The sequence below is a fragment of the Penicillium waksmanii genome, assembly GCF_028829765.1.
Source record: "Penicillium waksmanii strain IBT 27052 chromosome Unknown utg000007l:1.0-4314555.0:1.0-4317578.0, whole genome shotgun sequence".
Taxonomy (NCBI): domain Eukaryota; kingdom Fungi; phylum Ascomycota; class Eurotiomycetes; order Eurotiales; family Aspergillaceae; genus Penicillium; species Penicillium waksmanii.
The window spans coordinates 2,635,067-2,656,112 of record NW_026643253.1 but is presented as its reverse complement, the minus strand read 5'-3'; the positions used below and the strand labels follow the sequence as shown (position 1 = coordinate 2,656,112).

Below are 21,046 nucleotides of genomic sequence, written 5' to 3'. Positions count from 1 at the left end.
TACCTCTCAGCTCCACTGTGGCCATGATGCTGTTCCGTCGTCTATATCAAACAACTCGGATCCTATGAGATCGGGGTAAAGAAATCCCACGTTAGAAGACAAGGGCGAAGCATCCAAAACTGATAGCGTATTATAATGCGCCAGAGAACTTGCTGCAGCGTTTGCGGGTACATATTGAGCTCCTGGGCGTAGCTTTTGAAACTGCGATGAGACAATATCGCTAAGCAAGTGGGCAGCATGACACGGCAAACCGATAGAGCGAAGCCAAGTAATCAGTTTGGTCACAAGGCGATCTAGACTATCAACATCGACACTGGAGACGCGCAGCTGGTCCTCATACATCTGTACAAGACGACAAAGGGTGAGGGCTGAGAATGTTATAAGATGGTAGATATGATCTGTTAGGTGGCGGGTACGATCATCTGTCGTGTCCATGGCCAGGTTAATGATGGTGCTAGAGAGATCAATCATATCCAAAATTCTAGATCCATCCATCAACGATTGCGGCGATCGGGCTGATTGGTAGTAAGCGAGAAGGTGCGCAAAGTGGAAGCCCATCTGAAGGAATTGAGAACGAGGCTCGTCTAAATTCACATTAGCGTTAACACTTGCATACGGAATTTGGCCCTTAGGCTGTAATTCAATCACCGAATAAATTTGCCCATTCCTTTTTCCAATTTTGCAAGGCGATTTTGGCATCTTGTAAATCGATTTGATAGCCTTGTGGGCAGCACTTTGTGTATATCACCCAGTACAATTTCACTTCAGCCACCATCCTCGCTTCATAATTTTGGAGGCTTCCATTTTCCAGAAGATGAGAACACCGATCAATATGTTCCTGGGTCAACATTGTCTGTCTGCGTGTGCCAACACAATATCTATAAATAGTGATGAATATGTCAGTGTTTCTGCGAGGATAAGATGGGTACGAACTTACTGTAGATGGGCAACACAGAGGTGATTCCAGAGGCACCAAGCATCAACCTGGCTCTTTTCAATTTCCTGTCCCGGGCTGGGTTTGGATAAGTCAGGGAAACAGGAACTAGCGAATCCTTGCTGAAGCGCATACCCAGTCAACAGCCAACTATCGATGCTCAGAGGTTGTTGACCAATTGTGGTAGACCATAGACTCAAGATCAAGATAGCCTGAAAATGCTGTATAGACTGTGGAACCACTAGCAGAGCCCTTGAAACCAACCTCTTTGCTTCGCAGAATAATCTTGGTGCGAGCTCATCTGCAAGTTCTTGTGTTGTATGCCGCACTGCGATTAATAGAACACTGCAAAGTAGCAGCGGTGACTTTCTCACTTCAGATAGAAGTTTCTCGGTCGAGACATATTCAGAAAATCTAACCCAACGACCATAGTGGACGCGAAACCTAGTTTCATCAGCAAATGAGAAACATCTGGAGGATCAAAACCAACAATTTGAGTAATGTGTGGGCAGTGAGTGATGTGACCAATCCAGCTGATATCACATCAGATAAACTACTCGAAAGCAAATCAAATTGCTCCGGAGACGAAACACCAGCATCAGTAGCAGCTTCACGGATCAAAATGACGGGCGCTGGATTTGGCTCGGCTGGTGCCCTCAATTGTTCGGTTCTAGCCTGAGCGATGCTCGTCGAGGCATTTCCTCGATCTTTGGATTGTGCATCTAAGCGATCCACCAAAGCTCCAACTGCTCGTTCAAGTCTTTCGAGTCTAATCTTTCAGAGTCAGTCAATTCGTGGTCAGTTGGACTAAGTGAAATTCCGCAGCATACCTCGAATCTGTAGAGAGTCGTTGACTAGGACCCAAATGTCTAGGGCTGGTACCATATCTCTCTTGTTGCCCAGATGGTGATTTGGACGATCCTCGACCAAATATTTCTTCCAAGGAACACGAGAGAGATAGAGTATGACAGCGGAGACAGGTATTGCCTACCCCGTCTTTGGCGTAACAACGCGTTTTGTTCTTTCGACATAGGTCACATGCTTTTGAAGCTCTTCCCAAGCGCAGCGGTGGCATGCTGAATGTACTTTCTCAGGCTCCAGCTAGCCTAGATATGGGCATTTCAGCAAACATCTACGAAGTGGTGGAAATGATCATCTTATTGGCGATGGTTCCCCACAGGAAATGGCGCAATATCTGATCACGTGTTGTACTGTGGGAAGAAGTTATCGCATGTACTCGAGTCAGCGACTACAAGTGTTAGTAGATACTCAAAAAAGAAGAAATACTATTCTCCGTGCTTGATAAGATCAAATCATTTTCTTAGCGGATTGAAATCCTGAGTCTAACTTCAAGTTCCTTCCTCCGTGTGGCTACTACTAGTTAACTAGTAGTACACCTAACTACTGTGGTGGCAATCTCAGGCTATACATTAATATTCCACCTCCAGATATACTAATTTAGTAGGTACCTTGAACATTAGTATGGGCGATTTCGTTTTAGCCTCCGAGTCTGGAATGCTTCAATTAAATCTCAGATAATAAGATAACCTAGACGTCTATGTCTTCACCCAGAAACTCTGAATGTCTATTCTTTGCCTCCACCCCGGAATCTCCGCCATCAAATAATCGGTACAGCAACTTCCAAAATAGAATAACTACAGTAGCAGCAATTGCGCAAGCAGCGGCTACTATCAAGCCATACTTGTAGCGAGGCGCATCTGCAGAAATTGTTAGATCTATGCCGGTATCATCCTCGAATCGATCATACCTTGTGTGCGGAACAATTGATTTCCGGGAAAATTCGCAAGCTGGATACACATGACATACGCAGCCAAAGCAACTGGGCGCTTATAGTCCTCCATTTTGGTAGTAAGCCAGGCTGCACTGATAGCTTGCGCACTGCCCATCCCCATTTGAGTCCAAACGACACCTCCTGCAGCGCTGATTAGCATGTCATTTGTACTCTTCAGTCTTGGCAAACATACCATAGAGTACCCATTTACCAACATTTTCTGGTGCCAATGCGAGCCACAAAAGACCTACAGCACCCCACAAGTACCCTGCAGCAATATGGAACCCACGCTCTTGAAACCGGTCACTGCTGAAAGCGAGCGATACAGACCAAATCAAGGCACATATGCTGCCTACCGAGTTGAGTCCATTCGCTTGCAGGGAAGTAAATCCCAGAGATTTGATAATAGAGGGTGCGTAGGTATTCATCGGTGATATCATAACCATGGAGAGCAGAACGGCCACAAGATGGCCATATAGTCTCCAATCACCAAAAGTGTCCAAGATATGCGATGGTAGAACTGGTTTTCCGTATCGTAGTGCTTTCGTCGGGTCGTTGTATATCACCCGCGTGACAAGGATAGATGCCTCGCGTTCAGTAAAAATTGAAAATGATTTGCCAAACATAGACTTGGGTCTTGCGGCATTATGGGGGAAGTATAAATAGGCAACAACTCCCAAGAAGCAAGTAAGTATCCCCTCTAAGATTCGTCAGATGTCTTCCTCGAGATGAATGTAGGTTCCAATTCACCTACCTATAAGAAAAAGCCATTGCCATCCACGGAGCCCGCCATTTCCACCAAGGGAGAGCAGGCCGATTGATAATGGCCCACCCAACGCCCCGGCAAAACTATTCGCAGCCCAAAAAATAGCGTATCGAAATGCGAGCTCCTGGTTGGTATAGAACTTCGAGATATAGAGTGCAAATCCAGGGATATAACCACCTTCGAGTGCTCCAATGAAGAAACGAGTGACATAGAGGCCTGATGCATTCTTCATGAAGACTTGTGACCATGTGACAATGCCCCAAAATAACATTGTGATGGGAAGAAAACGCTCGGGTCCAATATATTTGCTTATCATGTTGAAAGGTAGCTCCGTGATGATGAAGCCGACTGTGAACAGCGTCTGTGCCAGATTGACTTCTGTGTTGCCGACGTTGATGTCCTTTCGTAGTGTATCGGTGAGGGCGTTTCCAATGTTGGTACGATCAAATTGCAGAAAGCAGAAGCAAAGCACGATTGGAGGAAGAATGAAAAAGTCCACCTTTAGCAAGGCCTTTCGAACTTCTCTCGGATCAAATTGAAGGCTTGCATCGTAGCCTGGAACTTCAACAGTCTCGTCCACAATACTTGTCGTCGCGGCCTTGTGCTCATCGGCACCGGATCGGCTGAAGGAGTCTTTCTCGGATATAGAACTCATAGTGATCTGGTTCATTAACAACTTGAAACTGCAACTCAATTCAAGAATCCATAAATGACAATTTCAATAATGAGAAATAGCTCTTGTCGTTTCAACTTCCAGCGGTTTGCTCCGATGGGTGACCATGATATTTTATACATTTTCACTGGCTGACGAGTCAAGTCCCCAGATCACCACTGGTAGTTGGCACAGCTGTCCAACCTCTACGAACTTCGAAGATACCATGAAAGCCAAGATGGCGTGCTTATCAGCTTCACCTATCTCGAAGCTCGATGATAGCGCCAGAAGGTGGGCCCTCACTTGATAAAGGGGACCTCCTCTGTCAAAGCCGACGGCATGCCGCAGGCTCCTACGGGATGCCGCCGGTCGGCTTTTTTGGCAGCATGATGGAATAAAAATTATAACAGGCGCTTATCTTCGCAATATTTTGAGTTATTGGTCAATAGCTTCATCGAAATATCTTTCAATTTCAATATTTTCTTTTTCAAAATCCTAGCCAACAGCGCGACTTTGCCTGCACCAAACCAACCATGGAGCAGAACACCCTCAAGAGACGAGGCGTCGGCCTGACTGGAGTAGACAAGCAACGATCTTTCGGAGGCTTTACTCTCTTCTGCCCTCTCACCAGTGACACAGCCCATCTGGTAGACATCGATGGGAATGAGGTTCATTCTTGGAAGCTCCCAGGCAGAATCGGCCGTCACGCAAGACTTCTACCGAACGGAAATCTCGCAGTCAACACACTTCGACCGGCCCCGAAAGAAACAACCGCTGATGGATGGCCGTTTCCGTTTCTATTCTTCAACAAATATGGCGGAGGAGTGATGTCTGAGCTCGATCCGGAGGGTAACATCGTTCGCCAATTCACCGATCCCCTAGGCCATCATGATCAGTATCATTACGGCGATGGTCGGATCCTATATACCTCTCTCGAAGCTCTGTCGCCAGAAGACTCAGCCAAGGTCATCGGCGGTGTTCCAGGCACCGAGGTTGATGGAATCACCTACGCAGATACAATCAAGGAAGTTGATGAAGCTGGAAATTTACTTTGGGAATGGAAGGTATCTGAGCGACTACCCAGAGAGGAATATCCTCTTCAGCCTCACTACACACGTGAACACTATCCTCTGATCAACTCGGTTCTACCACTGCGAGACGAAAAACACATCCTCGCGTCAATGCGCTCCGTTTCAGCCGTCGTCATTATTGAAAGGTCCACCGGCAATATTGTGTGGAAGATTGGGTCTGAGGTCCTTGCACAACAGCATAACGCTACAGAGTTGGAGAATGGAAATATTCTCATCTTCGACAACGGTGCGTTCCGCAATGGTGAATCTATCACCTACACTCGAGCAATCGAGGTTGATCGAGCGACCAAAAATATCGTCTGGGAGTATCGCGACCGCTCACAGATGCTATACTTCTTTACGCCATTTATGGGAAGTGCCCAGAGACTTGCGAATGGCAATACTCTTTTGTGCGAAAGTGCTTTTGGCCGTCTGTTCGAAGTCACTCAAGATGGGTATATCTGCTGGGAGTATGTTAACCCTCACTTTGCCCCATACCCCGATAATGTCACTGCGGATATCTTTCCAGGGGAATCAAATGCTCTGTTCCGGGCATATCGATACTCACTGGAGGAGATACCTTGGTTGAAGCGGTAGTTGAGCCGATCCAACGGGTCGAAACTGGTCTGATCAATGAAAAGCCGAGGAGCTAGAAACAGACTTGATAAGAAGCAACCCTTATATACGGAATCATAGTTATGATTTGAATGTAAATAATAGAATTCATTTCTCATGCTTCAAATTTGGCTATTTCAACATTCATGGCGACAGAGAGATACACAAATTCCGTACTAAATATAGACAATCTTCACATCACTACCGCAACATGGTCGGTCATGTACTTGGAGATATCGCCCAGGAAGCAAGACGCCAAGATGGAGATAATTCCAAACGCAATGCTGACATAGTAGACCCATTTATATGCCTCTGCGTATGCAATCTGGCCAGCAGCAACCACCGCTTCATATGCCATCTCATTTCCAGCAATACCGGGGACCAGCTTGATTTCGTCTAGTAGCGACGCGCCAGTGAGCTCAATCACCTCTGTGATGACTGCGACATCTGTGATATTGAGCTGTGTTGCCATCACGCCGCCAATGTAGTGTGTTGTCAGCGGGACGAATTTGGAGATGAAGACATTGTAGTAGATCGTGTATCCGACTCCACCACCCACGACACGGATGGACAAGGTAAGAGCGGAAATCGTAGCGATGAGATCCTAGAACAGATTAGTATAGTTTCTGAGTAGCTCAAGATAGCAAAGGCTTACATCAGGACAGATGATTGTAGTGATGATTGACGCTGGAACCACGATACCACCGATTCCAAGGCCGGCTAGTACGAGAAGTCCCCAAAGTTGGTAGAGATTATCAACGCGTCCAATTGAGAGAGCTCCGCAGCCTAGTATTAAAATGCCGGTTAGCGCTGAGTATTTAAAGGGACCAGGTTATCGCTATCACTCACCTGCTGTCATGAGAACACTGCTAACAATCAATAGCTCCTTGTTGTGTCCACGGAAAACACTGAGAAGCACAAGCACAATGCAGGCTCCTGCCAAAATACCGAAACCAACAGGCAGACTTCGAATGCCGACATCAACAGGGTCGTGGCCATATACATTGAAAGATTCGGTTGGCCAAAACATCAGCACGGAGAAGAAGTTTGCGCCCGAGATAAATGTGATAACAAGGGTGAGACCTAGAGTGCGAGGCTCTTGCTTCAGTCGAGTTGGGAAGATGGGGTACTTGGCTCCGTATATTTCCCAGAAGCCAAATGCGATTAGGAGAACCAGGCCAATGATCAATGGGGCAAGGACATGGGCAGAAGACCATGGGTACTTGAAGAAATATTAGTAATTATACAGTGTTAAAAGCGTGACATGAAGACTTACCATGTAACCGCCCCACTGCAGACCTGCCAAAAACACAATCAAACCGGTGATACTCAAGAAACCACCGACGAAATCGATACGGCTGATGATCTCCTTCCGGCTCAGTCCAAGAGAGTTGGTTCGAGGAGGAGGGAAATAGAAGAAGACCGTGACTAGCAGACCAAATCCATTCCACGCACCGCAGAACGCGCCAACATATCGCCAGTTGCTATGGTATGCAATAAGCTGGGCATAGAGCACAGATGGGCAAAACGGCACGATGGAGAAAATGAGAGCCGCAACATAAACGCCGCGCTTGCGAGTTGGTGCCATTTCGGAGGTGGCTGCCAGGGCAGTCAATTCGTTGATACCAGCACCAGCACCAGCAATCGCCATGCCCGCTAAGTTTCAATTAGCCTAAGATCGTGTATTTAAGCTTGAAACTTTTTCGAAATATGCATACCGATAAAAATGTTCATGGTGTTGGCCGTGCTGCTAACGATCATGCCTAAACAGATGAGGGCGGCGCCCGCGATCGCGACATAACGGCGACCGAACAAATCAGACAACGATCCGACAAAGGGGCAGATGGCGGCGAGACCAAGTAGGTTGGCAAGGACCTATCAATTAATATGTCAGCATCTGAAGCATAGAGGAAGAGAAGGGGTTATCTTACAAACCAGACCCATCGGTCTGCTCCACCAATGTCTCCATAGATATAGGGGGGGGGATGCCACCTATCAACTTGTCAGTGCCTTCTGTGTTTATATTCATGACATCTTGGTCATACCAAAGAGATACACTGGAATCTGACTGCCAGTCCACAGGAAAGCCATGGCGGTGAATCCCATGAAGCGTCGAAAGGTCATCTAGAATTCACATATTAGTATGGCGCCAAACATTGATGATTCAAGGGGTATTGGCTAACCGGGATATCCTTCTCCGACTCATGAAGTTCTGCCTCATTGCTATGATCGCTACCAACCACCTCCTGGTGACTATGGGTACTCTCATGGTGCTGGATAGCCTTCTCATCCAGTCCTACCGGACGTTGGTCCTCCACTGCACCTGTCATTGTGGGGCGCTTTCAGGAGGATAAGAAGGGGAACGTGTGGAATTGAAAAGAAATCTCAGCACAGAGCGCGACTAGGAGAAAAAAAGTAGAAAGAAAAAGCAAAGACAGGCCAGTAGTCAATCCCACTGGCGCGTAGTCAATCCCTACGGTTTAGGTGGGAGGTGGGACCCTGGATAGATATACCCTTGAGCAGGATGCTACATAGCTGACTAGTGTTTCTAAAATCATGACACAGTGCGGTGACGGGCTAGACGAAAGGCCAGTCTTTGCCAAAGCGGGTCCGTCCGGAGAAAGAGTCACCAATAGGGGGACCAAGCGGGATGCATTCCAAACGAACGCGCAAGGTGTGGTGCAGATAAGCGATAGCCGGGAAGGTCGAGTTCAAAATCAAGAAAATACCGAGGCAGGTCTGGTTCTTGGCCGAAATGCTTAGGGGGACTTGGGGCGATTTAGGAGACTTGGACGAGTTGGGACGACTCAACCGGTGGATTCGGGTAGGAAAATGCGGGGTGAAACGCGGAGAAAAGTGGAGGCTGTCAATGATGGCTTTGATTCTTCCCGGGTAAGGTGCCACAATGGGGATCAGCCCCGAAACTGTATCCAGGCGAGACTAGAGTGCTTGCCTGGTTCATCTGATTCGCTTGAGAAAATGAGCACTGCACCATGTCATTGTGCTTCACCGTAAGTAACTACAGTATCATTAACATAATACATGCGTCTGCACCAGTAGGCAGGGCCGCACAGGTATTGCTAGAGTATATAACAGCAGTAACGGAGTACTGGCCACCTATGCTTAGCTCTAGCACTATACAGTGGGAGGAGCCGAGAGGCATATAGCTCTAGCCCATTCTTCCAGTGATTCATCACTTGAAGTGAACCGCGGAGAATTACTCCCAGCGGGTCCCAACAAAGTGGCTAGCTAGCGCGTCCATCACGATAATACTTCGCTTGGATATCTCCACAACTTGAATTATCATTGCGATTCCCCGGATATATCCTGTTCATGGGACCACCACTCAAAAGGTCTCTCCAATAGTTCGCAGCCGGAGCTTCTTAGGAACAACGAAAAGACCAGATGCCTCCACACAGACACGCCCTGTCATATCACGAAGCTCACACTTGGCATAAGCCTTGCGGTCCGTGCTTCGCTCTTGGTCCAGGGTTGTATGCAGGGAGTAGAAGTTACCCGAGTAGACGGGCGCGCGGTAGTTTATGTTGAGGTTCGCAGTGACACCAGTACGGGCCGGGAAACGTCGTATCGCAGCTCGTCCGAGATTCTCATCGAGCACGGTGCCAAGTGCACCGCCATGCACCATGGTTGGCCATCCTTCAATGCCGGAGCCAAATGCCACGACGCTAACGATCTTCTGATCCTTGTCGTTCCAGAATACTTTCTGTTGGTTCACGAAACGGGTTAGTACGTTAAGACGGGATCCCGAGGTTCGGCATTTAATAGCTTCGGCAGTTGCAAGTCACTCGGGGGGAAGATGGACTGATTGTGAGCGAACAACCAGCAATGACAAGGAAGGACGCCCGCGTTGACGCTGCCATGAAACTTGGCAAGGCAAACGTACCTGTAGTCCCAGCCCCCTGCTCCCAGCCAAGGGACCAGAGGTCAGACGGTGGGCTTTTTGTTCGTCCGAAAAGTATTCGTATACGCCCGATTCGACATAATCCGGGTCGTCTCGTAATTGCTTCACGAGCGGGAGACCAATTTCATACGCCCGTTCGAGTTTCTCGAGCTGCCTCTGGTCCTCGGGGGACCCCGGGACTGGCGGTGGCGCGATCCTTTGCCCTATTAATTTCCCAACTCCAATGCCCAGACCTCCGAATATGCCGGCGTAGATAAGTCGCCGTGTCCATGGTGATGATGGGGCCGAGGTATTCTGTTGCGCGCCAGTGCTCAGGGTTCGCAGTGAGGATCGGGGGGAAACAAATGTGCGAGTCGAAGGGATGCGCCGTGGCAACTGCAGTATCCGAGGAGAATTCATTGTGTTCACATCACCGTTTACCAGAGAAGTGAAGCTATCCACGTTGAGCGGATTGAAAGTCGCGGGACCGAGGCTCGTGATCACGTGATGTAATCTTCCTCCTGGATTTGATAGCCGTTAGGTTCCCCGGACCTTTTTTTATTTTATTTTTTTACATTTTCCATGCATTGCAGAGGATATGCTTGGATGAAGTTGTTGTTTATCACAAAAGTCAGAGTTCCGTCAATCATAGTTCCATTGCATCTACAGTAGAGCATTTATAGGAATAAACCACTTCAGTTGGATTCCCAAGCTTCCCCATCCCTATCCACATCAACATCAACATCAACTCATAATCGTCGTTTCTATTCATCTAGAGGCGTATTTTTTGTCGCATACTAGGGCGTGAATAGTTATCAAATTAGTTGAGAAATTACTCCTGCTTGGGGAGTTCAATGGCACGGTAGAGGAGGATCAGCGCCGAGTGAGTTTCGCCTGTCAATGCTGTCAGTAGGAATTCAGATAACAGCAGGTCCAGAGTACTTACCACCACCAGAAAGGGTTTCAATCTTCTCAGCTTCAACTTCGGTGACCTTGTCGTCGTTGAACCACCACCACTTGCCATCATCCTCCTCCTCGTCACGGCGCTTGCTGCCGGCTTGGGAGTTGTCGGGGCGAGCTTGCTTCTTGACATAGGCTGTATAATGACCGCTGTCCGCACTGGCTCCCTGGTGAGTAATCACACCGCGTAGTTCATACAGACCAGACTGGTTGGTACCGCTGTCCGGGGAGCCGTTCTGCTTGATCAACTCATAAAGCTCCTTCTTAGCGGATGCGATCGCCTCCAGCTTCTCTGTTTCATACTCGGCGTCGGTCTTGAAGTTCTCCTCCATGTTGGTATCACCGTCCTTGTCGTTTGCCTTCCCCTTGCTCTCCGAGGCCTCTTGAGCTTCCTTCTTCTTCTGCATTGGCTCTTTTTGGCCACCGCCCTCCTTCTCTTCCTTGCTCTGCTCTTCCTCGTGCTTCTTGTTCAGTTTCTGGCGCTTGCGAGAGCGTTCGATGTCGATTTCGTCTTTGCGGATCTCCCGAACCTTGTCACGGATAGGGATGACCTGTTTCTGAAGGGTTTCGGTGCAGAATTCAACAATGTCGAGCTCGGCAGGAAATGTGACCTTTCGCATAATCTTGGCCTTCTTCTGAGTGTCGCGTTTCCAGAAGAAACGAACAAAGTGTACAGTAAGATACTTGGGCAGTCGAGCGACCTTCGACTTCTTCGTATACAGCGCATTGCGGTCTAGTACAGGCGATTGCTTCTCAATCTGCTCTTGTAAGCCAGCCCTGATTCCATCTTGGAGGTGGTTGATATCCTTTCCAATGTGACAATCCAACTTGAAAAATACATCGGATGAGTTAGTCGGTTGTTCGCCTGCCTCCTTGGCCGCAGGGTCATCACATTCGAGAGTTGACTCGAACTGCCCCGCGAAGTATTTGTCGACAAAGGAGGTTTGAGAAGCACCTTCTCCAGCTCCGTCGGTGATGGTCAGCTTGGTACGCAGCTGGTTGACGATCTGCGACCAGGCCTCCTCGGCGTCCTGCTGGGAATAGCCGCCTCCGTTGCGGTCTCGTTGGGCGAATTGTGGGAAAGCGGTACGGAGGGCATTGAGGAACATCAGAGGGGGAATCCCCTCCTGTGTCTCCGACATTTGCTTGAACAGGTCTCGAAGAGACGCGGCCATATCCCTGGAGCTGTCCATTCCTCCAAGGCCAAAGCTGCTCAGATCGGACAGGCCGCTGGACTGACCAGCACGGCTCGGACGATAACGCTGAAGCTCCTCCTGCAACTCAGGGACGCTTCGCAGTGTTTGCAAGGTAGAGTTCAAGTAGCAGGTATTGCCCAGGTTCTGCAGGCCGGCAGGTGTAGCTCCGTCTTGTCGAGCAATCTCAGCTTCCGTCATATCCTCGAGGAATTTCATTGTCTCCTTCGGGCGGCCTAGGTCTGCGTCTCCCTGGCCACCTGATGGGGTCCCCATCATCATGAAGGTCTGGCCCGGCTTGGCCTTGAGGGAGGACAGCGGAGTATCATCCTTGAGTTGGCCACCCTTCACGAGTACCTTCTGACGGTCCGGTTCGACTCCGGTAAGGGAAAACAACTGGTATTTCAATGTCTCGCCGTTGGAGGTGGGATCGAGCTCAACTTCGTGGCGTTTGCCCGCGTGCTTAACAATGACTGCCGATCAGTTAGCGGGGGGAAGGACAAGCCGGAATGCCGGGATTCTGAAGCTAGAGATCGATATCTCACCACTTACTCGGGATGGACGCCATAATGACGAGGGGCAGCAAAGATCAAGAATGGGAAGAATAGGTTGGGGATGGGGAGTAAACAGCTCGACAACCCTTCGGGGAAGGTGATGGAAGGCGGCGAAGCTTCCCTGCCTGAATTGTCAGGCAGAATTGCTCACCCACCGTCATCGCCTTCACCGCCTTCACCGCTCACAGCCCCCACCGCCTCCGCCTCCGCGGCCGCGCGGGACCTCAACTTCCCCTCGTCTCAAGAGCTCAGAGACACTTCCTTCGCCTTCCAATTGTATTGGATCCCTAGCCCATCATGGTATGTCACCATTTTATTCGAGCTGAGTTGACAATAGCTGACCATTCTTTCAGTCTCAATCTCTGCGACCCTACCTCCAGTGAGCTACATTTCGTCATCTAGGCTTCACAAAACAACACGTGCTAACATGGGCCTAGATGCTGCCGGTCATCTCTCACCGCCGCCCTTGCGATCTCCAACTTCGCTTCGCAGACCTCCGAGCGTCACAATGTTCCTGAAATCGAAGCCAAGTCCTCTCCTGAGCTGATCCTCAACCCGTGAGATCCCCAATGCGCACCGGCATATAAACGACTAGGCAACCTTATTAACCATGACCCCAGTATCACCATCAGCCGCAATGAACATGAGAAGCTGTGTATGTCGCAATCCATATATTTGAGATCCACATAATATCTCTCCCCCTTCCAAGATAGTGGGCTGACCTGTTATCCAGACATCGAGCCTTCCGTCAACTCAGTCAGAATAAGCTTGAGCATCAAGCAAGCGGACGAAATTGAGAAAGTGCTGGTCCACAAGTTCACCCGTTTCCTTCAACAGCGAGCCGAGTCATTCTTCATCCTCCGAAGGAAGCCCGTAAAGGTTCGTTCCTGCAATCATGGTCTACTTCTTTCGTTGTCTGGTCTTTGCTAACAGCCGTCACTCTCAGGGATACGATATCAGCTTTTTGGTTACGAACTATCACACAGAGCATCTCCTTAAGCACCAACTTGTCGAGTTTATTATCACCTTTATGGAAGAAGTGGACAAGGAAGTGTCTGAAATGAAGTTGTTTGTGCGTATCATGTTGAATACTCGCCCATGAACTGTCCACATACTAACGTGCTTTTTTATAGTTGAATGCACGTGCACGATTTGTGGCCGAATCTTTCTTGACTCCGGTATGTTTTGCCCTGCTTGCTGATTCTTCTCTCGACCGAGAGCTAACATTGCATATTAGTTTGATTAAATTGCGAGGCGTTTCCTACCATTTCTATCTCAGGGTTGCTCCGCCGACCGGCACCCATACCCATGACCTGCCTTCCCCCTTGTATAAGCAATCTTTCTAGCCAAAGAATATTTACCTACTGATGAAGCCTTTCCGTACTAGCGCTTTTAAAAGCATGTCATTTGCTTTTGCAAGGCTTCCATTACCTACCAGTCGTAGATCTAGTTGCTACGAAAGGATCCATAATCTGATTATCGCTCATAAATCTGCTCATCTGTTTTCGGAATTACTGGCCTTTTCTCGGAAATGTTACGACAGCCTCTTGATGAACGTCACGTTTTTCCTCGTGGCCTCCATTTTAATTTGACAGGAAATTGTGAGAATACTTCGAGGCTGCCAACTGCGAGGGACTTTCTGATCGAGTGCTATTCCATTGGTCGGAGAGGAATATGCTCGTGGAATCCTGCTTAGATACATAGAATGGAATTCCGTTAATAGTCTACTCGCAGCAGCGTGATTTGATGAAGAATTACTAGTATACCCCATTCATTTCAAAACGAGAGATTACTAGAATTTCACCCACCGCCGCTTGCAAGTAACCTACTGAAAATTCCGCTAACCCTCAAGATATGCATGGAGTAAAGAGAGCAAGCGGGCTTAACTTAATACAATATCCCAGTCTGGCGCATATTCAGAGTCTCTATCTTCACGGATGGGGCAAAAAGCCCACGCAGCGCTTCCACAACAACAATTTCCTCGTTGATCTCATTGAAAAAGCACAAGGCACTCCTTTTCTTACGGTTTTTTTTGTATCGAAGCACCGGCGAGTTTCAATCTATTTCTATAAATGCGGCAACGAGGTAGTTGGAAATTTTATAGTGTATCGAGACAATGGAATTAAGCACGCGTTTTAGTTTAAAGTCCTCGTCCCACCTAACCTCGAGCCCGATGAGGATTTTACTTACTACATAGCATCTTAAAAGAAGAACAATCAATTCCCCGAGATCAATATTCTTAGAAATTCATCTCAAACAGTGATTCATATTCCGAATATTGAATTGTAATGCAACGGACCCCTTCTTTAGCATAATGCAAAAGCATCAACAATTTTCTAATATCCAGGTTGACCAACTATAGTTAGTTAGAAATAGTGATTCTTATTAATGGAAAACAGCCATCGTAGCTCATTCTAATGCTTGAACCAAATCTCACGAAAGCACGTTCAAATAGATCATACTAGTACTTCACGACACTACACTACTGCCAACTACCCCTTTTACTATTAGTATTCCACCATCAAATTCACACAGAGCACCACACAAAATGGGTATACAATAAAAACCACCGACCAGAACGGCCAGCCACAAGAACCATTTAGTATGTACTAGTTAGTCCATACCCACTAGTGAGTAATAACGAACCCACCCTCAATCCCAGAGGAACCGGCCGGCACCATTTCGAGTGATGTCGCGTCCAAGGCGCTTATAATCAGCGCGGCTAAGTCCAATGACTAGATCAGCCCTAATACCAGCGGCTTCATCCAATTAAACAAGTTAAGCAAAAGTACCCAAGTTAATATGGACGTCAGTCTTCCCTTCCAGAATCTGCGTCTAGTAGGGCTACGGGGGGGGATCCTTCCGGTTTACGCTTACTTCGACGTTTGTGCGAGAGTTGGCTATTCATTCGTTGTGTGGAGGTGATTATGGGGTGCATGTAACCCCATGCATGCATTTGATTTTGCAGAGCTTTGAGTTGAGAATTTGAAGAGGTATGGTGTACCTTGGAAGCTGTGCAGGAGTATGTGGTATCTCATTTGTTCTGCTTGCTACAATTGGGTTTTATCACTGAGCTTGACTTGACTAGACATGTCAGGCTGGCTATCTCAGACTAGGTATAATCTACAGATCAAGAATGGAAGTAGATGGATAGTTCTCGGTTTGACGAGATTCTCACACCAGTGGATTTGTCCGTAAGGGAACAGAACAGCGCATAGAGCACTTTACCGACGTAGATGGATGGAACATCGACAGATAGATGGAGATAAAGAGAAAGACATGCAAAGCGTGAGTAACGAGTAAAAGACAAAGAGTGATCAGACAGCCTCCCAGTTAGTTTGTAAACGGACACGAAAAAAAGGAAAAAACCACAAGCATAAACAAAAAGCCGCATCGAGTAAGGAATAGAGCATGGCAAAGATAAGCCGGCAAAAAACGAAACAGACAAAAGACCTGCGGGGATCGAGGGTAAACCAGTTTGCAACAAAATAAAAACAAAACAACCAGAAAAAACTTGGAGATAAAAGATTCACACAGCCGACCATCTTTTGTTGCATGACATGCCGAACGCGAATTTCGAGATTGCCTTCCGGAAAATAAAAGATATACGGGTTGAAAGTAGATGAAACAAGGGAATGAAACCGAGTGCGCAAAAAGATGAAGTGAAATGATAGAAAAAAGAGAAGAAAATCCCGAATGAGAATCAGCCGAACCGTAAACGCAGACGCAAAGTAGTCAAAGTAGCCGCCCCGAAATTTGTGACAAGTGTATGTTATTGCCGCCGTTTAGGATATAGAGCACGGAGGCGAGATGATGTAATATGGTGGAGGTTGAGTGTGGGTGTGTTAAGAGTGTGATGGATGTATTCGTTGATCGTGATGCATGGAGCCTGGTCTTGTTGCTCTGTCTGGGTCTGTGTCTGTCTGTGCGTGTTGGGTCGGACCAAATTGGACGTTCGAATTTGACCAAAGTAATGTTTGAATCGGAGGGGAGGAACGGATAGATGGTGTGCAGTGCAAATTTCCGGAGATACTTGGAATGTGACACCGTGATAGCCCAGCCAAAGAGGGCCTTTTCTTCCCAAGTAATTCGCAAATTGCGAAACCTGGACCTTTTCCTTCACTTCCCCATCCAATTCATTTGTCGACGCAACAGTTTCTTCCAAACATCACAATCAAACCAGAGTCGATGGAGAAAACGAAATATTGTATGAGAATAAATCGAAAAGAAAAGTCGTATGCCAATAACCAAAACCAGAGCACATTGGATCTGGACATCTTGAATGTGTAGAGAGAAAAATAAAAATGAAAATAAAGTTCGTGCGGCTCGTAAAGCTCATGGGTCCGCGTTTCAAAGTGGCTTCGTACCTCCAGGCATCGGCCATCAGATCAGAGGCAGAGGCAGAAAGGGAATTCGATCGTCGTCGTCATAATCCACTCGCAAGTAGATCCGTCACATATCTCGGGAAAAGCGTTTCAACCCTCCATTCTCGGATTCCGATTCGCGTGCACGGGCATCGAGAAAATAGTTTTGTCGCGTTCCATTGAGGCGTCGCTAATCGATCCGAAATGAAGGTTCCAAATTCCAAAGCGAGATTGAGAGTGTGTGTTTGTGAAACAAGAGATTCGTCGATAAATTCCGATCCAACTGGATTGCTCCGATATGGCCATGCTGCCCTTTTCCCATGTCACCATATTCCAAAACACATGGGTTTCTCCTTTAAATCCGTGTGGCCAGCACACGGGTTTCATTCCTTTCGCAGTCCCCGCATTCCCGTCGCGTTTTCTCGACATTTCCTCCCAGTATATGTCTCAGGTATAGCTGAGACGTTTCTACTGGGGGGCCACGGCGATTCAACGCATTGAGCATGTCGCTGTCGGTACTAGAGCGGCCATGCGAAGGATCGTTGTTGCCGGGGTTGAGCATGTCCCGCACATTCAAGCCGCCCCGTGCCGAGCCGCCGGGAGTGGAAGTGGGGGGTGGAGTCGGGCCGCCCTGCGTCATTGGAGGATAAGGAGAGCTGTGAGGCGAGGAGGAGTGGCGCGCATCATAACCGTAGCCAGATTGCGGCGAGGTACGCCGATCGTGCGGTGCAGGATAGTAGGGGCCAGGAGCGGTGTGACCTTGGTATCCCGGAGTGGAGGCGGGCGTAACGGGCGCAAGATTGGTCGGGTCCGGATAGTCGAATCCCGATCCAGAGCTTCGGCGGCCTTGTCTCTGCACAATCAAAACATTACATTAGATCCGAGGTTATGGGTGGGTGCTAGAATGAACTGCCTTACCGGATCCGGCATGGAAGACGCAAGGGGTTGCGGGGCACCATCCATGGGAGGTCGTCCATATGGATGATACATCCCTTGAGGCGGCGGAAGGGTCGAGTCAGGTTGCTGCTGGGGGGGAAGCGGCTGGCCGTGGGCACCGTAGAGAGTCATTCCAGGGTTGCTGCCGCGGCCGCCAGCCTGTGGGTTGCGGAGATGAGGGTAGGCGACTTGCGCGGGAACAAAGGCCTGAGCCTGTGAGGAAACGGGAGTGAACATGCACTCCTGGTTGAATCGAATACAGTTCGTACAGCGACCATCGGTGGAGGTCTCAAATCCTGAGCAGCGAATCTAAACAATATCGCTCGTCAGCAATCCTTCCTCTATTCTCTTTTCAAGAGGCCCAAACAAGCGCGTCAATCTCCAAATGGGTTCGGCTTCCACATACTTTGCGACGGCGACAGTACCGGCAGGCAATGGCTGTTCTCTGGCGCGGTGCTGCAGCTTGATAGTGAACGACCTGAGTCGCGGGGGGTTGGCCGTAGGGATCGGGACGGTAAGCACCCGGTGGAGGAGGGAGACGGTAGGCATCTTGAGCTTGAGCATGTGGGTGTATGGCCGCCATGTTTCCTGGGGGAGGATATTGAGGTGGAGGATAATATGCGCGGTCTTGATCTGAAGGAGGGTAAGATGAGCCCGGCGGCGGGTACTTGACAAAGAGCGGGTGAATGTTAGCATTGGGAGGAAATACAGCTCACATAGCACAGCGCACACATAGCGCATAAGTAAAAGAAAACATACCTGATATGGAGGTTGGTGCTGGTGATCCTCGGGTGATTGACCCTGACCGTTCCAGGGTGGATATGGTTGTCGATTAGGATCGAAGTCCGGAGGACCATTGGGGGGGCGGGAGGACCGGACATTTGTGGGAGGGAGGAAGGGGAGGAGAGAAAAAGGATGAGGTGAGATGAGTCAAGGAGTACCAGTACGGAGTATCAGATACCGATACAGATACAGAGACAGGACAGTGACGTCGGGTTATGAAAGGGGGACGAGTCGAATCACACGGACAACGCCAGCATAGCGCGGTCACGCAGGGGAAAAAGTAGCTGCAGGAGGAAACCAATTCGGTACACACGAACACACGAGGGGAAGAGAGAGGAGAGGAGAGGAGAGGGGAGAAACTGAAAAAGAAAATAGAAAATAGGAAATAGGAAATAGAAAAAGACAAAAAGGAAACGATCAGAAAGGGAATAAGGAAAAAGGAAAGAAAAGAAAAGGTAAGAAAAGAAAGAAGGAGGAAAAAGAGGACCAAACCAAAAAGAGCCTCGGATTATGACGTGAGCACGATGGAAGAGATGGATAACACTGTACGAAGTACAGTTGGGGGAATATGGGAATGGAAATTAATAATAAAATAATAAAATAATAAAATAAATAATAAATAATAAATCAAATGGGCCGGCACGATAAGCAGTTCTGGAAAAGACGGGCGAGGGCCGTCACTAGTCCTAGGGCCAGCAACACCAATCCCAGAGCCCGGTGCCAGTAGAACTGCTTGGACGCTGTTGAAGAGCACCCAATGCAATTTTCTGATTGGAACTGGCGCCAGGATTTTTTAGACAACGGGGTGGAGCCCGGGCAGCGCGGGCTAAAGCAGCGCCAGTGACCCGTCGACATGGACGGGGGACCCTCTTGACGCTAGGGCATCAGCTGAACCAGGTAAGACGGTGGGGATGGGATGGAGATGCTCGGTTAGTACGAGTATGGTACTCGTATAGTGGTGATGCTTCTGCTGGACGTGATGCTGCTGCTAGTATATGTCAGTAGAAACAGATACAAGACTGGATGACCTGGCTAACCTGGTGAGTGAACCTGGAGATTTGGAAACTTGGAGACCCGGGATGCTGCCAGCTACCGATCGTCATATTCCTCCGTGATCCCTGGCGCGGACCACGATCCACCATGGGCGAGCGCGACTCGGACCGTCGTCGCACAACCGCAACCGGGCCCGCGGAACCAGGATTCTCTTCCATGGCGATGGGCTCGGGTCGGGGCGAAAATCTGGATTTGGTTGTGACCCAATCAATCTTTGGGGAAAATGAAAGAGAAAAAAAAAGAAAGAAAGAAAATTCAAAGGGGAAAAAGACAAGCGGGAGTACGCAGGACAGGTGTGTGCAAGAGAGGATTAGTTGCAGCAAAAGCAGCAAAAGCTCATCACCCCCATAACACAGCGCAGCCAGAATTTAGTACAACCTACTCGTACTTGCAGCAGGAATGGGACGGCGCGAACTCTCCCCCCAAGCACACAAAAGGGCCCATTCCATCTTCTTCTCCCGGCCAAGTACATGAAGCTACTGCATGTACTATCGAACTTCTCCCCTCATCCATCCCACGCCTGCAGCGCCAGCCGAGGCGGTGTGAAGTGGCGATCAGACTTCAGCTGACGAGTGGAGTTCAGCCCTCGCCACCCTCCATTTTCCAATACGAGACGAGAACCGTCCATGTCTGGTGACAAGAGCGGAGCCCCCTCCTCTCACTGCTGACCGGAGTGGATGTAGCGAGTACAGAAGTGGAGGGCCCTAAGTTCCCAGGGCTGTAGCACTGGATCCGGAAAGCCCATCATGAGTCAAGGTAACCTGCATTAGCGCTGCGTTGACCGCTGACAGGGGGCGGGTTCCTTGTTCCAGAGCCACAACCACGTTGTACGGGGGCGGCGCAAGTGGCCCTCCGTCACCGCTAATCCCGGTGTGTGGGCCACCCATAACGATGTTGCAAAGAAGGAGGGGGAAACGGAAGGGAGAGAAAGGTGGGAACCAGGATGATTCTAGTTCTGTGGATGATGGAATTCTGGATATGATTGGATCTCGGAGTGGTCATCCTGGATCAAATCGGGGCCTTCCATTTCCACCATGGTGAAACTTGCACCAGGGGTGTGGGTGGTGAGGAGGAAGAAGAGGATGGCATTGGCAGCCACCGGGTCATGGACAGTTGCGAACTTTTGCGCTGATGGTCGGGGTACTTGTCCCACGGGCCGCTCCGGTCTTCCCGCCGATCTCATGCATGTGTGCCATCTGGATTTTTTTTTAAAAAAGAAAAAAAGATGATTCGCGCCCGCCATGAACCATTTCATATCAGCCGAGGGCCTCTTTTTTTGGTGGATAAAAAGAAGATTTTGATACATTTCTTGCCCTTGCCTTTCTGCACTATCCCGTTCACTTTTATTGAATGATCTTTCTCGGATCTCTGTCGATGTTTTTTTGGTCTTTGATGATATTTCTTTTCCCTTCATTTCCCCATTTTTGTTTCGCTCGTGCACGCCCGCGCCTTTCCGTTACACTCCACTCTCTG

General features: G+C 48.8%; 9 protein-coding genes across 9 annotated transcripts; 2 read left to right on the top strand and 7 right to left on the bottom strand.

Annotated features, from left to right (window-relative positions):
* Positions 1–6: 6 nt before the first annotated feature.
* Positions 7–699, bottom strand: N7481_007824 (C6 finger domain protein; the record flags this gene model as incomplete). The annotated part of the gene is made up of 1 exon (XM_057267043.1): positions 7–699. The coding sequence occupies one exon, from the start codon at positions 697–699 to the stop codon at positions 7–9; it is 693 nt and encodes a 230-aa protein (XP_057121244.1).
* A 1,783-nt stretch (positions 700–2,482) lies between these two features.
* N7481_007823 (vitamin H transporter) lies at positions 2,483–4,162 on the bottom strand (the record flags this gene model as incomplete). The annotated part of the gene is made up of 4 exons (XM_057267042.1): positions 2,483–2,652; positions 2,703–2,867; positions 2,920–3,426; positions 3,481–4,162. 4 exons carry the CDS (start codon positions 4,160–4,162, stop codon positions 2,483–2,485), a joined length of 1,524 nt encoding a protein of 507 aa, XP_057121243.1.
* A 515-nt stretch (positions 4,163–4,677) lies between these two features.
* On the top strand, positions 4,678–5,811 carry N7481_007822 (uncharacterized protein; the record flags this gene model as incomplete). Its single annotated transcript, XM_057267041.1, has 1 exon — positions 4,678–5,811. One exon carries the CDS (start codon positions 4,678–4,680, stop codon positions 5,809–5,811), a length of 1,134 nt encoding a protein of 377 aa, XP_057121242.1.
* A 211-nt stretch (positions 5,812–6,022) lies between these two features.
* Positions 6,023–8,159, bottom strand: N7481_007821 (putative MFS drug efflux pump; the record flags this gene model as incomplete). Its single annotated transcript, XM_057267040.1, has 8 exons — positions 6,023–6,433; positions 6,485–6,615; positions 6,679–7,051; positions 7,106–7,485; positions 7,548–7,704; positions 7,761–7,821; positions 7,886–7,953; positions 8,013–8,159. The coding sequence occupies 8 exons, from the start codon at positions 8,157–8,159 to the stop codon at positions 6,023–6,025; spliced, it is 1,728 nt and encodes a 575-aa protein (XP_057121241.1).
* A 1,016-nt stretch (positions 8,160–9,175) lies between these two features.
* N7481_007820 (PaaI family thioesterase) lies at positions 9,176–10,150 on the bottom strand (the record flags this gene model as incomplete). Its single annotated transcript, XM_057267039.1, has 2 exons — positions 9,176–9,553; positions 9,734–10,150. 2 exons carry the CDS (start codon positions 10,148–10,150, stop codon positions 9,176–9,178), a joined length of 795 nt encoding a protein of 264 aa, XP_057121240.1.
* Positions 10,151–10,562: 412 nt separating this feature from the next.
* N7481_007819 (ubiquitin-specific protease UBP6) lies at positions 10,563–12,451 on the bottom strand (the record flags this gene model as incomplete). Its single annotated transcript, XM_057267038.1, has 3 exons — positions 10,563–10,624; positions 10,677–12,356; positions 12,436–12,451. The coding sequence occupies 3 exons, from the start codon at positions 12,449–12,451 to the stop codon at positions 10,563–10,565; spliced, it is 1,758 nt and encodes a 585-aa protein (XP_057121239.1).
* A 283-nt stretch (positions 12,452–12,734) lies between these two features.
* N7481_007818 (actin-related protein 2/3 complex subunit 4 family protein) lies at positions 12,735–13,683 on the top strand (the record flags this gene model as incomplete). Its single annotated transcript, XM_057267037.1, has 8 exons — positions 12,735–12,737; positions 12,791–12,816; positions 12,875–12,994; positions 13,058–13,092; positions 13,171–13,316; positions 13,384–13,509; positions 13,571–13,615; positions 13,675–13,683. 8 exons carry the CDS (start codon positions 12,735–12,737, stop codon positions 13,681–13,683), a joined length of 510 nt encoding a protein of 169 aa, XP_057121238.1.
* A 3,473-nt stretch (positions 13,684–17,156) lies between these two features.
* N7481_007817 (Zn(II)2Cys6 transcription factor domain-containing protein) lies at positions 17,157–18,618 on the bottom strand (the record flags this gene model as incomplete). Its single annotated transcript, XM_057267036.1, has 4 exons — positions 17,157–17,654; positions 17,720–18,046; positions 18,144–18,404; positions 18,538–18,618. 4 exons carry the CDS (start codon positions 18,616–18,618, stop codon positions 17,157–17,159), a joined length of 1,167 nt encoding a protein of 388 aa, XP_057121237.1.
* A 728-nt stretch (positions 18,619–19,346) lies between these two features.
* N7481_007816 (uncharacterized protein) lies at positions 19,347–19,731 on the bottom strand (the record flags this gene model as incomplete). Its single annotated transcript, XM_057267035.1, has 2 exons — positions 19,347–19,508; positions 19,558–19,731. 2 exons carry the CDS (start codon positions 19,729–19,731, stop codon positions 19,347–19,349), a joined length of 336 nt encoding a protein of 111 aa, XP_057121236.1.
* Positions 19,732–21,046: the final 1,315 nt, after the last annotated feature.